Source organism: Peromyscus leucopus, chromosome 5 (genome assembly GCF_004664715.2).
Source record: "Peromyscus leucopus breed LL Stock chromosome 5, UCI_PerLeu_2.1, whole genome shotgun sequence".
NCBI classification, from domain to species: domain Eukaryota; kingdom Metazoa; phylum Chordata; class Mammalia; order Rodentia; family Cricetidae; genus Peromyscus; species Peromyscus leucopus.
The window spans coordinates 108063005-108078218 of NC_051067.1; the positions used below are offsets into that span (position 1 = coordinate 108063005).

The 15214-nt window shown below is 50.4% G+C and overlaps 2 protein-coding genes across 4 annotated transcripts in view; one reads left to right on the forward strand and one right to left on the reverse strand.

Moving 5' to 3' along the window:
* Prmt7 (protein arginine methyltransferase 7) overlaps positions 1 to 8282 on the forward strand; it is a 42880-nt gene extending 34598 nt beyond the window's left edge. Inside the window, 6 exon segments of the mRNA XM_037206237.1 lie at positions 774 to 863; positions 2495 to 2656; positions 3781 to 3855; positions 6882 to 7042; positions 7764 to 7860; positions 8064 to 8282. Of these exon segments, the coding sequence (XP_037062132.1) occupies positions 774 to 863; positions 2495 to 2656; positions 3781 to 3855; positions 6882 to 7042; positions 7764 to 7860; positions 8064 to 8234 (756 nt within the window). The 3' untranslated portion in view covers positions 8235 to 8282.
* Positions 8283 to 11446: 3164 nt separating this feature from the next.
* The window catches only part of Smpd3 (sphingomyelin phosphodiesterase 3), an 83012-nt gene continuing 79244 nt past the window's right edge, over positions 11447 to 15214 (reverse strand). For all 3 annotated transcript variants that reach the window (XM_028857743.2, XM_037206239.1, XM_037206238.1), the window contains exons 5-8: positions 14336 to 14425; positions 14081 to 14144; positions 12304 to 12466; positions 11447 to 12043 (exon numbers count right to left, since the gene is read on the reverse strand). In XM_028857743.2, the coding sequence (XP_028713576.1) occupies positions 11942 to 12043; positions 12304 to 12466; positions 14081 to 14144; positions 14336 to 14425 (419 nt within the window). In that variant the 3' untranslated portion in view covers positions 11447 to 11941. The remainder of the gene's footprint in view (positions 12044 to 12303; positions 12467 to 14080; positions 14145 to 14335; positions 14426 to 15214) is intronic.

Sequence of the window (15214 nt, forward strand, 5' to 3'; positions counted from 1 at the left end):
GGGACTGTTGGGCCTGCCTTCTTGAGGTTGGGAGGTGACTTTACAGCAGCGTCACAACCAGGAGCTAGTAGAAATGGCCTGCTTCGTGACTGTAGCTCCTACCTGGAAAGCAGACCTTTTGGCTTTGGGGCAGACGTCAATTAGTAGAATGTTTGTTTGTTTTTGAGACAGAGACTCACTATGTAGCCTTAACTGGCCTGTAACTCACTTGGCTGGCCTCAAGCTCATAGAGATCTACCTGCCTCTACCTCCCAAATGCTGGGATTAAAGTTGTGCACCACCTTGCCAGGCTTCTGACATCCAATCAGAAGCAAGTGTTAGCACTCTGGTTTTAGTTTTTGTAGTTGAAGAAGTTTAGCTTTTCCTCTTTTCATGCAAGACTAAGAAACTAGCATCTCTGTGTAAATAGAACTGAGTGATTTGTTCCGGGAGTAGCTTGCTCCGCCCAGACTGCAAGACCTGTGTAATAGGTCCTGCCTGATAGAGATCATTCCTTCACGACCTCTTTTGTGGTCTGTAGGAGTGCTCAAAGAGGTGTTCCCACAAGCAGAGAAAGTGGTGTCCTAGAGCCATTTGGCCAGAAAACTCAGCAGAGGAGGTAACTTTGAGAGGGGTTAGTTTTTAACTTTTTATGATGCCATGGATTGAACCCAGGCCTCAAGCACACCAGGCAAGCACTCTGCCATGGAGCTATACCTTCTGCTCAGTAGTTGTTTTTCCCTGGTCTGAAACAATATGTGAGTATAAACACAGTTATATTCCTTCTTTTGAAGATCTTCAAGGCTAACCACTTGGAAGATAAAATTAGTATCATCAAGAAACGGCCTGAGTTGCTGACATCTGCAGACCTGGAGGGTAAGAAGGTAAGGAATGGAACTTTGTGGTGCACTGGGGCTGTGTGAGTGTGGACAGAGTAGCACTAAGGTAACCTAAGCTCTGCCCTGTCGCCTTGGCTAAATGCTGTGCGATATCACTCATGCAACTTGGCCAGGAGAGACCCCACTACTCTGAGGTGGGTGAGGGTTTGAATAATGGTCCCGTGAGCATAGTACTGGGCTCCTGTGCCTCTCAGTTTGTTGAGGTTAAGGAACATGGTGGACTGCCTTTCCTCTTCCCCTTCAGTAAAGTCTTCTTTGGAGAATTCTTCCTGCTCAGATCTTTTTACCCCCTCAGAGCTGCTCACCAGGAACCCTGCCTGGGGTTACTAAGCACCAGCTCCCTGCAGGCTTTTGTTTTGAGAAAGGGTTGTTATGTAGACTAGATTGACCTTGATCTCACAGAGAGCTGGCCACCTCTGCCTCCTGAGCGCTGGAATTCAAAGCGTGTGCCACCTTGACTAGCTGCCTTTAGCTTCTTCAGAAAGCACTGAACTGTTGTCCATAGGTGCTGGGTTGTTCCTCTCCGGCGTGTGAGTTCATTTTGTGCTTTTCTCTCCTTTTCAGTGTAGCCGTTTTAGTGGGAACGCACTGGCGTATCATGTAGTTTTCATTTGTGTTTTTGTGACTGCTAATGATATTGAACATCTTTTCATGTACTCATAAGCTAGTTAGAAGTCTTATCTGAATATCTGTTCAAATCTCTTGCCTATTTTCCCTCATGCCTTTTATAAAATGACAGCTTGAGATGTAATTCATACATTGTACAAAGCACTCGTTTAAAGTATGTGGTTGAGTGTAAAGTAGGCAACCATCACCAGGTCAACTTCAGGGCATTTTTATTACCCTAAAAGACACTCTTTTTGTTGGTGGTCACACTCATGTGCTCCCAAGCCCTAGACCACCGCTAGTTTACTTTCTGTCTGTGTGGGTTGCCTATTCTGGGCAAATCATATAAATGAAATTATACACTATATGGTCCTTTGTAACTGACTTCCTTCATTTACCATAATATTTCAGGGCAAGTGCACCTGCTTAGCTATTTGGTCATTTGGATTCTGGCTGGTCTGGCCTCCTCATCCTCTCCTGACAAATGTCTAGAAGGCCTTGCTCTTGCTTACATCCTCACTTAGCCTCTGTCCATCTGTCTGACTTCTGACTTGTAGTCACACAGCTCTTTGCTTATTCCACAAATGTGGACTGAAATGTAGGCTGCCAGTGTCCACATTGGTTTAGTGCAGTGAAGGTGACGTGGTCATCTGGTCCGGATACGCTGGGGTGAAACAACTTGATTTTGGGGCTGGAAGATCCATTCTGGAAGACCTTTCTGAAGCCCCTGCATGCACCTATTCCCTGCTTCTTTCACACGAAGACTATCCTCTCCCTTGTTTGTGGTGTTCTTCATCCTTTGTGTCTTCAGGGGCATGCTCATCTGTTGACTGAGTGATGAATGAATGAGTGATAGATGAATGAATGAATGAGTGAGTGAGTGAGTGAGTGAGTGAGTGAGTGAGTGAGTGAGTGAATGGCCTGTTACATGTTCCTGTGAAATTGCTGAACTGCCCTTCACTTGTTAGCTTCACTCCTGATACCTGGCTTCTTCCTGTTCTGGTTGCCAGGTCTCCCTCCTCCTGGGTGAACCCTTCTTCACCACCAGCCTACTGCCATGGCACAACCTATACTTCTGGTACGTCCGTACCTCCGTGGACCAGCACCTGGAACCTGGAGCTGTGGTGATGCCCCAGGCCGCCTCACTGCATGCCATGATCGTGGAGTTCAGGGTAGGCCATCCAGGACTTTGCAAGACACCAGATCAACGGGAGGGTGCAGAAGCTGTGTTCTTCAGCTTGTTGGGTCCTGGTGATGGGCCCTTCTTTTCTGCATCAGTGGCTGCAGGACGGACTAGAGGAAGGCTGCGTTTTTTAAAAAGCAGTAATTTGACATGTGAAATGGAAATGACTGTGTGTTGTCGTTTTACAGCTGTGGCTTATCAGAATAATTAAAAACATAAGTGAAGCGTTCCAGGAGGCGTGCTGTGCCGCTAGCTGTGCGGCTAGCTGTGCACTTGTAGAGGATGGAGGCTGCGTTTGTCAGAGCGTTCTGAGATGGGGACTGCTCTTTTCTATGCACGAAGAAATAGAAAAGCTTCATTTTAATTCTCTCATCGGAGCAGAACCACAATCATCAAGTCATTTTGGAAAAAGCGTTTTTTATTGAAAGGATTTTGAAGTGCTTTGAACTTGAAGAGTGAATCACATTTGATATTCCTTTTACGAGAATGGCTCTCTGTTTGTTGGTAGCCTCATGGCTTCATCACCTAATTTCTGGGCATTTTTTTCTGTGTTATTTACTTGATGGAATTGCTGTATGGATTGTGGCTCTCATGACTAGAGAGTGGCTATAGAAAAGGATGCTTACTCCCAGGCCCAGGGGGCAGGGGTAGAAGATGGACTGGCCAGACAGTGCTTTGGGGCCTTCTCCTGTCCTTTGATGCCGTCCGTATTCACAGGCTCAGAAGGCTACTTTCAGAAACCTCAGCCTCATCGTTGAGAACTTGGTGTCATGTCACTTTACACAGTCTTACACCAGTCTGTTACACAAACCATTCTGGCTCTTCAGTGTCTTTGTCACTTTTTCCTGGGGCCGGGTGTGTGTGTCTGTGTGTGTGTGTCGTCTGTGGTGTACAGGAACAGCAAGCGATACTTGTGATCTGTGTGTTTGTTTTGAGTCAGTGCTGGCCTGGAACTCACCATGTAGCTTCAGTTCACAGAGATCCACCTGCCTTTGCCTCCCAAGCACTGGGATTAAGGTTTTGTGTCACCTCGACCAGCATCCCTCCTGATCTGTATTCATGTAGCCATTTTTTGTGGCCTAGTTGTGACATGGGACTGTTCTTCCTTCATAGGATCTGTGGCGGATCCGAAGCCCTTGTGGTGACTGCGAAGGCTTTGATGTTCATATCATGGATGATATGATTAAGGTAAGCAGGAATGGCTAGACCTGCTGCTTGTAATACTACTTGGAGCTGAGATGAGAGGATTAAAAGTTCAACAGCCCAGGATACTTAGCAAGACTGCCTCAAATTTTTAAAAAAGTTAAAAAGCAAAACAAAACAACCCTCAAAGGGCTGGAGAGATGGCTCACAGGTTAGGAGCACTGGCTGCTCTTCTAGAGGACTGATGATGTTCAATTCACAGCTACCACATGGAGGCTCACAGTCATCTGTAACTCCAGCTCCAGGGGGTGTGATGTTCTCTTCCAGCCTCCCTGAGCACCAGGCATGCAAATGGTAAACAGACATACATGTAGACAAAACACCCATACACATAAAATAAATATTAAAGAAATCTCAAAACCAAAATCCATGTGATAGGGGATCCAGGGGACTAAGAATATAGCTTATTGATAGAATACATGCCTAGCATCTGTGTAGTCTTAGGCGCTCAATCTCCAGTGTCACCAAAAACATAGGTAGGTAGGAATACAGCTCTGAGTCCTGTTCCAACCAACAGTTCCTGAAAAGCCATAAACCTTTGGCAGGGACCTGATGTACAGTATATATAGAGAGAGAGCTTCTGTTTTGGATGGTGAGGCCAGTGCTGCCATTTTTGGCTCACTGTGAGCATTAACCTGGATAGCATTGCATGGTACCAGCCCCATTCATAGCTCCATGCTCTAATGTCTGGATTGGAAGGGTCACTTTGGACTTGAATGTCACTGGACTGTGGACTAGATCCACCCTGCTAGTGCCCAGAAGCTTGTTTTCTGTTGGGACAGCCTTCCCACAAGTGACTGACTGAGCCGCTTCCATCTGGGGCACCGTGCTCCCGAGAAGAGTACTAGAGGGAGCTATAAGGAGGTTTCTGCAAGGTCATTTTATGTAACAGATGCCACCAGTTCCCTGAATGTTCAACCAGAGTAGGTGACCTACGGGGCCTGTGTCCCCTGGAAACGTCATGACAGCGACTATGGTTAAAAAGGGATTGCGTTGAAAGTCACAGGATGAGTTCATAGGATGAGGGCAGAAACATGGGCCCATTTTTATGCTTGAAAATTCATACGCACACAGAAAAGAGAGTGGGACTCATAGCTTGTATTAGATGGAGACCTTGCTCCTTTTTGCTTATCTTCTAGATTACATTTTTCTGTGTCAACGTAGGTTGCTTTTTTACATTTTTAAAGTTAGCCCTGTGGGTGTTTTCCATTTGTATCATGCCTTCCCCACAGTAGACCACTGTTGATGCTCCTCGACATTTTTGTGTTGAGACACTCCTCTGGGTCCTCCTGCCACATCTGGCCACTCATCAGGCCCAGTGTTGGCCTCTCTCACTCTGCCATCCTCTGAGGTGTCATGTCTGGTCTCCTCCAGCCCTTATTCCTGACCCTGTATTTCCAGTCTACTGCCTGGCTAACAGGTCCATTTCTCCTGAGTGGAGAGCTGCCTCTTTCAGAGGACCCTAATTCAGTTCCTAGCACCCACATAGGGTGGTTCACAATTACCTGTAACTCTAGCTCCAGAGAATCTGACACCTCTGGCCTCTGTGGGCACCTACCCCCAACACCATACAATATGAACTATTCAAAATAAATCTTGAGGAAGATAGCTGCAGGCATGGTGGCCCCTGCCTTTAATCCTAGCACACTGGAGGCCGAGGCAGGAGGATCTCTGTGAGTTCAAGGCCAGCCTGGTCTACATAGTGAGTTCTGAGACAGGCAGAGCTGTATAAAGAGACCTTGTCTCTGGGTGTCATCAGGCCTTGTGAGTTTCCTGCTTCCCCAGCACTCAGCCCTTCACTCCCAGATCCGACCCCCTCCCTGCCAATTGTGCTTTTCTTTGTAGCTTCCCAGGGAGTCTCCAGTTCAGGTTTCTGCTGCCAACCTCGTCAGAAACACTCTGATCTATGGCTTCCTACCTCTTCACCTCAGCCTTCCTCTACGTGGTGCCCAAGGAAATGCAGGAGGCTCCATCCTCCTGCACGCAACCTCTTGACGTCCCCTGTGGCCGCTGCTTCTCCTTCCTGCTTGACTCTTGTCTGTGTCCCACTTCCAGCCTTTTGGGCTCCAGTTTTCTGCCTAGAGTCACCTCTAGGCAGCTTCCCTGTCCTGCTTCTGCCCACACAGCCTCTTCTCACATAGGTACTGGTGCTTTTCCCAGGCACTGGACTTGCTTATTTATGTGTCCATTTCCCTTGCTTCTCAACCCCCTGTCAGAGTGGTATCATGGTAGCCAGTGAAGACCGGAATCACCAAGACCAAGTTCTCAGCACAAAGGAGATTTATTTGTCCTAGAGGGACAAAGGGCAGGGAATATGAGACAACGTAGGACAGGAGATAGAGGAGGAAGATCGGGAAGGGACAAGGGAGAGGAGGAAGAGATATTTGCCCTGGAGGGACAGAGCTGCCTCTGGATTGAGAGGAGACAAATGTGACCCATAGGCAAAGGCAGTTTATAAAGGGAAAAAGGGAAACCCCCATGTTCGGATGAGTTGGTTAATTTTGATTGTGTTAATTGGGACAGCCTAAGGGGGGACTTTTGATTATTGGACGAAAATGCTTTGGTAGCTGAACCTTGGTGGTCAGCCCCAGGAGGAGGCCGTGGTCTTGGTGGCTCGCTTAGGAATGTAATCTAACGGTTTAGCAAGGCAGAGGGAATAGGGGAAGGGCAAGGCCTACCAGAGCCCTGTTTACCATGCTTGGGCCTGCTGGAGCCCTTCAGTGGGCAGTATCAGTGAGAGGTGAGTGAATGCCTACCTTTTTTTTTTCTTCCCCAGCAAAGATATTTGGTCCTCAGAATAGGTCAAGAGTAGTAGACTTTGTCATCTCTGTTAAAGGATGCTGGGGCTTGGGGAAGTGAAGTGGCCTTCTAATGGATGGACAGGGAAGGGAGAAGCTGGTGCCCAGTGTTAGAGACAACCCGCTGCTCCCTATGACTGCAGTTTCACAGAAATGAGGGTGACCCTGGCTGGCTGCAGCTCATCTCTACAGAGCTGTTCTCTTCTTCTCTAGCATTCCCTGGATTTTCGAGAGAGCAGGGAGGCAGAGCCCCACCCATTGTGGGAGTACCCCTGCCGGAGCCTCTCTGAGCCTCAGCAGATTCTGACCTTCGATTTCCAGCAGCCTGTCCCCCAGCAGCCTGTGCATGCTGCGGGCTCCATGGACCTGAGAAGGTGAGTGGAAGCTGGAATGAGTGAAGACAGTCGAGGGCTTGCTGACCACACAGTTGTGAAGGACAAACAGCCTGGAGACTCTCACTCTTGGCTCAGGATATGTCCTTTCATCCCACCCGTCTTTTGCATTATGGAGGGTCCCACAGCCTCCAGACATGTGCTGGTGAAGGACAACTGGAGTGGACCTTGCTTACCTCCCTACCTGCGGCTCCTTGTATCAGTCTGCACACAAACATGAGTTTGGTTGCTATGGTTACCCACTGGCCCATTTTCCTGAATTCTCTTGGAAGTTACAGCAGGTCAGGATTGGCGAGGGCGCTTGCTGCAAGGTGTGTGAGACCCCACCCAGCTCTAGCTCCCTTCACAGTAGCATTTTGCCTCCTATGTAAGGGAGCCATAGGTCAGAGCTCTGAGAGCTTTTTACACCAGGGACAAGCAGCAAGGGCAGGGCAGATGCCACTGCCCTAGGGAATCGTCCTTGTCAGTCCCTGGGAGCAGCTGTGCTCAGAGGTTTCTGGGCCCAGGCTGTGAGGAGTGTGGAGTTAGGAGCTCTGGCTGCTCTGGCTGAACCTTTTTCTGTCTAGGCTTTACCTACATGGGTGAGGAGTACAGAAACTCCTGACTGGGAGGGATGGGAGTGGTAGAGGTTTCAGGAAAGCAGAAAGATGTGTTGGTTGAACTCATCCGTATCGGTGTGACTGTTTGACTCTATACTCCCCAGACCTGGCAAGAGCCATGGGGCCGTCCTGTGGATGGAATATCACCTGACTGCAGACAGCACAGTCAGCACCGGCCTCATGAACCCTTTGGAAGACAAGGTAGTACTGTGGGCACCAGGCCCAGAGTATGTGCCTGCCCTGTAGCCACGGGACCCCCTTGTGCTCTGAATACCCCTGTTCTGTGCCCTTCAGGTCACAGAACTCCCAGGTGGTCAGGTTACTTCCCACTGTTAGTTGCATGGGCTGGAAAGGTAGCTTGCGTGCCCGGGGCCCCTCCCATCCTTCTGCTCTTCACCCTGCAGGGGGACTGCTGCTGGAACCCCCACTGCAAGCAAGCTGTGTACTTCCTCAGCACCACCCTGGATCCCAGAGTGCCTCTGGATGGCCCCCAGTCAGTCAGCTATGCCGTGGAGTTTCATCCCCTCACTGGAGACATCACCATGGAGTTTAGGCTTGCAGACACCTTGAACTAATCTTCCCTTGTTGAGAAATTAAATGGCCAACAGGCTGCAGACTCTGAATGGCTTGGAGCTCAATGGGGAAAGAAGGCCAAAGAACTTACTTCCTTGCATGCCCTGCTCGGCGTCTGCACAGGAGACCTCTTTTATTTTTGGATCTTAGTGCTGCTGGCTCCCAGCATCAGGGGTGGTAGGCAGCAGAGGCTGGTGACTGGTCGAAGAGTTCTGAATCAACCCGGGAGAATGGCCCGTGGTTCAGAGTTCAGGAAGCTCTGGTATAGTAATGCTTTCTGTCCTACCTGGAGGAGCACTGAGGAACAACCTTCACTGGGACTAAGGTAGGACTACCCACTCAGCTGGGACCTACCCAGCCTGTCTGCTTTCTAGGAGTTTCCAGGTCTCTGCTTAGAGAATGGCCTTCTAGGGAGTTCCTTGGGGCTTCATGATCCTAGTAAGACCTGGGTTGAGAGGACCAGGCTCCCTTGCTAAGTAGCTTTACTAAGCCACATTCATAAACATTTGGGTATCTGGCCTCAGTGCATACCAGCAGGTGGCCTGATAAGCCATAAGACCTGGACATCAGGGTGCTGCTCACAAGCCAGGGAAGAGGCCATCTTCAAGCAGTTCCCTGTGGAAAGCCACTACAAAGAAAACTAGGAATAGCCTTTTCCTGTGTCTGTCTGAAGGCCCTTGCTCTGGTGGCCTATCCTTGTTGAAACAGAAAGTGCAGAGATTCCCCAGTTGGCCACAGCCTTGTCCCACCTCTCACTTCTCACCCACACTCTTGCTGGTGACCTCTCGGTTCTGAAAGGATCTGGGAGGGGCCCAGTAGTAGAACCTAGGTGGCCAAACCCTAGTGTTTTGAGGCAGACATGGGCTGTGTCCCATAGTCATTCCCCAAAGCCCCTAGGCTGGGATCTAGAAATCATGGAAATCGTGGGGCCTCCCAGTTTGTCATGCAAATAAGTACAGAACCAGAACGCCAGCCTGGAGCCTCACAGTTTTATTTTCTCTTCATTCTCCATCCTTCCTTTCAGCACCATAAAGGAAAAATCCACCTCTTTTTAACATTTTTTTTTTTTAAATCAGCCGTAAAGATTGTTTTTCTTCTAGGGAAGAATCGTCTGGATATATATTTGATAATGTTTTACCAAAACCTTAGGTATCTTACCATATAAAACCCCTAATGTCCCATGAGGATACAATACAGAAATTAAAAAAGTTTCTTCTTTTTCTTTTAAAACAGTATTTCTAAATCTGAGCAAGTTAATACAATAGTTAAAAAGCATCAAGGTTAATATTCATACTTAAAACTCCAGGTGGTTTTGACAAATAAAGATGAATGAATGGTCCTTCCTAAGCTAATGCACTTACCTAGCGCTTCCCTTGAGGGGTCCCAGCAGGCAGAGCTGCGGTTGGGATTCCAGTGGTCCCTGTGATTGTCCCCGTCTAGGCCTTAGTTGTCCTAGACTCTGGAATCCTGGCATTGTCTCTTCTTTTTTAAATAGAAAGGCCTGGCAGTACACATGTCTTGAGTCCATAAGCAAACCACAATGAAATTTGGGCAGACAGTCATGGCCTCAGTGCTGAGGGATATGTAGGGGGGCTGGAAGGCAGGCTATCTCTCTTCTGGACTCCAGACCCTGTCTATGTAGAGGTGACCTTGTAGTAACAGAAGATGACAGAGGCACAGGGCGGTACAACTTGCCTAAGGCCGCCCTGGAGTTGGGAAGGAGAGAAGCATGTGGCTCTGACTCCAAACATGTTACCCTAACCCAGGTTTAGGGACCTGGCCTTGACATCATCTACTCTCCATGTACACAGTGCCATTGGTATAAGGATTGAGCCTGCCCAGTGGTACCCTGCATGAACAGAATCCTGGTTGTTCCCAGGAGTGGGACCTTTCATTCCATGAGGCCTTCCCAGATTACCAGGAGGCCAGGCCCTGGCAGGAGAGGGCACAGCAGAGAAGCCAGCAAGGCTGCCCTAGCTCTGGACACTGGAGCATGGGGCCAGGGCTCTCCAGGCCAAAAGTTCAGACAGACCAGTCCCACCCTAATGCCCTAATGCCAAGCCGCCTGTGCTCTGAAGGATCACCCCCAGTGCAGGGCCTGTCATCTTCTTGGACATGTGCCCTTCTTCTTGATCCCTTTTGCTACTTAATGGGTGACAAGGCACAGCTTCAGAGCACCAGCAGTTGGAGGTCCCAACAGCAGGGGCCTGATGCTCCCTCCATCCTTACCAGGCAGAATTGGCCTTGAGCTGGGCTGGATACAAGGTAGGGCACTTTGAAGAGACCAGTGGGGTTGTCAGAAACAGTCCCTCAAATTGGAGCTCAGCACCCTGATACAGACATCTTCCCTTTGTAGTCAGGGCAGCCTCTGCTCCCTGAAGGTAGGTGGGCAGTCAGTGCTGTCTTGGGCCCCTGAGCAGCAGGTGGAGAACAGTGGGCTTCCAGCAGCCTTACTGTGCTGAGCTTGGGGCTGGCTCTGGTCACACAGTGGCAAGAATGGCTTCTGGATGCAGTCTGGAGTCACCCCTGCCCTAGACAAGCAGTAGCTGGTGGCTAGCCGCCTGAGCCTGACTGGTGAAGAAGCCATTCTCTACACCTTGGTTTCCTGGCACTTTATCCAGGGTGCCCTCCTAGACATGGCATTGGCTGAAGTAGCTATTGAGGGAGAGTGGGCCGGGAGTCCAGAGCTGCAGCCCAACTTGGGGCCGGCAAGTGGTTCCTGAGCTCAGCCACACATGGATGAGGGAGTCCTCAGAAAAAGGTTGAACCCAAGGGGCCGGTAGAAGAAGAGGACATATTGGCTTGGATAAAAGAAGCTACAAACCTGTCGTTTTCAAAATCAACCCTCCCCCCTTTATGTTCTGAGTCCCCTTTGTGTAAAAAAAGTGATGCCCTCTTCTTGGATTTCTGTTACGGCCCCACAGCTGGCATCAGTCTCCTACAGGAGCTGCTGGGGTGGCCAGAGCCAGCTGGACCCTGCTGTGTGGGCTGGGGAAGAGCACAGTTCTACCCAGTGACTTACAGACCCTAAGTGAAGGGTGAGTTTGTGTTGAACATTTTCTGTTTTCTTTTTAAAATGTAATCGCCCTTGAATGCAAGACCCTGGGAAGAGCCCTGGGCTGGCAGGTAATGACAGCCTTCACATCCCCATCAAGCTGGAGGTGGAGAGCTGGCAGCTGTGCCCAGGAAGTGCTTCTTTGGCTGTTTCTGATTGTGTTTGGAGTTTGGCCTTGGGTGAGGCCCGAGCAAGGGGTCTGGGTGCTACAGCGTGGCACATGGCATGCGGGCAGCGTGCATGCGAGGGTGCAAGCATGCGAGACAACATTGGCAGCAGACGAAAGTAATGAACCCTGGACAAAGCTTGAGAAGAAATACAAAGAGTACATAAACCCGGTCCTCATACTAACCCTCGGGTTACAAACTATGTTGTGCTGTGTAGATCTGTAGAAAATCGTGATTGGAAAGAATGGCACTGGTTAGGCAGCCAGGGGCTCCCAGACTGGCCTGAGTCCTCTGTTCTTAGAGATGGCCCAGAGGCACAGAGCAGCCTGGCTTCCAGGCTCCCAGGGGACTGACAGGCTCTTCCCTGTCCCCTGCCCTCCTACCCCCAGCACTGGGTGCTCAATGGAGGGGACACAGCCCAGACATGGGCTGTGGCTTGCAGGGCTGGCAGAGGCCCACTTCTTGAGATGCCAGTGGCATGGCTGGTCTATGCCTCCTCTTCCCCTGCAGATACCATCAGCCGCATGGCCACAGGGAGGTGGTCGGTCAGGCCAGAGAGCTGGGTGATAAAACTGAATTCTTCCACCTCCTAGGTTGTGGAAAGGAATGGAAAACAGAATATTCTGATTAGATCCAGAGAGAGGGTGCTCTGTAAAGGGGAGTTTGGGGGGCAGGAAATGACAATCTGGGGTGGGAGGTTCCAGATGGGGGGGCCAACTGGGCTAGGGTACAGAGGGTATTGTGGAGGGTTTCAGGTTGTAAAAGTGATGGCTCTCATTTTAAGGGAGCAGGGACTAGGGTCGGGATTCAAAGTCTACACGGGGCCATAAGGCCCAGCCTCAGACTCACAGCCTTCCAGTCAGGGCACAGCCCCTCCTCAGCGTGCAGCATGTAGTCGATGCGTCGGCCATTGCCCTTCAGCAGATCCTTCCGCCCCTTCTGCCCAGCCCCTGGGCTCTTGCTGGTAGGGAAGGCCAGATACTCCCTGCGGCCTTCCTCACTCTCCAAAACCCTGTTAGGCAGAAAGGAAACAAGGCAAAGTCTTCGGCCAGCCCTGGCCTGTGGAGCCATCCTCTCCACAACATAAGAGGGAAAGGGAGACCAAACCTGGGTTTAAGATCTGCCTGTCTGGCTCCACAGAGGGCCTAGCTAGAAGGAGGAGTTCCTAGTGAGCAGAGCACTTCCATGATCAGTCAGAGGCGACTCCACCTTGGGCTAGCTAACCAGTTCCCATTTCCCTTTCTGTACTCGGATACTGGTCATGGCATTCCTGGCTGTGGCCATGTTGGGAATGCACCTCTTCTGATCTCTTCTTCCATGTTTGAGCCTTAGAGACCTTCTTCCCTGGAAGCTCCATCACTATTGAAGATTGGCAGGGCTAAGAGAGCCAAGAGAGTACTACATTGGAGGTCTGTTATTTATGGGTCTGTCCTTAAGCAGCGATGTGATCCAGCTTGTGCTATCATCTGAGTGCTGTTTCCTTTGTAAAATGAGTGGTCGATGTGGCCCCTGACTTGGGGGAAATGGGCTATTGTCCCATTTCTCAGAGTCATCCCAGGAGACTCACGGGGGGCCTAAATGCCCAACATAATTCCTGTTAGCCTTCCCCGAGAGCCCAGGTAACCCTGGGAGAGCCGAGGAACCCTGTAGGTCACCTTTCCCCAGTTACTGAGAGCAGGCTCAGGCCAGGAGCTGGCATGAGAGACACTGCCCAGGCCCCCAGGTGGTTAGCACTGGAGAGATTTAGTGTCTGGAGAGACCACGATGGCAAACATGGTTTTCTACAGGTTTTTATCAGCCTTAAGATAAATACACTAATGACATTCAGAGCGTTGTTAATGGCTCAGAGATATAATCCATTACTGTCTGTTGCTTTGATAATTAATTCCAGCATCAATGATCTGAGAGTTACTGGTAGTCATTTTTTAATCATCATCTCATGAAAAGATAATTTTCTCTGCATAGGATGATGTTTCAAATTTAGTCTATAATCTAATTAATTGGCTCAAATTAGCTGCAAGGAGCCATGGCAGTGGCTCTGCAGTCTCGGGCTGTGAATTATAAATCCATTCTGCTATTGGCCTTTCCACTGTGTCCTTTATGGAAGCCTCGCTGGGTTCAAGGATGAAGCTGGGCTGGGGTAGAGCTGCCTTTGAAGACAGTCAGCCTGTGTCCCCTCACCTTCTAATTGCTGGATAGAGGCCATGGGCTCCCAGGATCCTCTTCCACAGACCCCCTACCCAGCAGCTCTCCAGGTCTTGACCCTTGACCTGATCCTGGAAATTCTGGCTGCTTTTCCTATGTAAACTATACTCAACAAGAGCCCTTTTCAAAGTGAGTCTAGATCCTGACTGCTGGTTTAGGATTTGTCCCTTCCAGACTCCATGAGCCTCTGAAATGTCTAGAATATGAAGATGACAACAGCCTCCATCCAGCTGTCCTCTCCTGTGTAAGAGCTTCCTGACAACACAGAAGTCCTCAGTGGCTCGAGTGAGTCGGCCCTGCTGGAACCTGCCCAGTCCCCATCTCTCCAACCTCGTAAGGGCTCGGTGCCTCCCGAAGGCCTGGGAGCTTGTTAGGACCAGGGGTCCCTGCCAGCCTGCAGTGGTGTGGGCCGGGCACTCACTTTTGAAGATTGTCAGGGGTACACACATCCTCATCATAGAGACCGCTTGTGTCCAGCAGGGTCCCTGGGGGCAAAAGAGGAGAGTGGTGAGTGAAGCAGGGTCCAGCCAGCCTGAAGGGTGGCCCCCACGGAAAGATTAGGGAGACACCAGGACTTGGGGGGACTCCAGACAGCTGCCTAGGGCATGTCCCCTTTGTCAGGAATCAGGTTCTCATGGCCCCTTGGGAAGTCCTGGTGAGCTCAGGCCCTGCTTACCAATGGCCCACGGCTTCTCCTCCCCGGGCCCCAGACGGCAGGGGTCCTTGTAGCGGGTAAACAAGGAGTGCTGCTGTTCCAGTTTGTCATCTGTGGGGATGAAGAGAGGGGTGCTGGGTGGCAGTCGCCTGGCCTGCTCCGTGCCAGGTACTCCTACCATGTGCCACTATGTTCCTGTCTCTTTGGTAAGCACTCTGGGTTTATGGTTCTTTCGATGGTCCTGTGGTTGGTCCTGTGGTCAAATGTCACTGGTTCTCTGTGCCCTCGGGATGTGCCCCAACACACTGATCTCTATCCTCTAAGCCTTCCCAGATTCCATGGCAACTGTGGGTGAGGACTGCTGCTGCTGCAGCTTAGACCTGCTCTCCTCACAGATCTGGCTGCTTGGCCCTCGGGGAGGAGGGGCCACCACATGGCTCCTGCCTACTCACTGGACCAGGACCCCTGAGCTGGAGAAAGAGTACTGGGTTAGGGCTTCCTGGTGGGATCTTCTCCAAAAGCCTCTTCCTGTGTGTGTTGTGCCAAGAGTGTCATGACCAGAGCAGAAAGACTGTGCTGGGCAGAAGCTGGTGTGTTGAATTTGACAGCCTTGCTATCCCACACAGCTGTAGAGGAAAATCATTCTGTGTGGTGACTGTGTGTTCCATGCTGGGCACTGCATTCTCCTTGCCCGTGCTGGGCACTGCATTCTCCTTGCCTGTGCTGGGCACTGCATTCTCCTTGCCCGTGCTGGAACTGCCATTCTTGTCAGAAATGCCTTTCTGGCCATGAAAGGTTAAAACAGCTTTTACTGTCTGCCATCAGGTGAGGGTACCATTGTGGACTCTAGGTAAGACCTTGAGATTTCCTGTTCTGAGGGTGAGGCCTGGACTCAAGGCT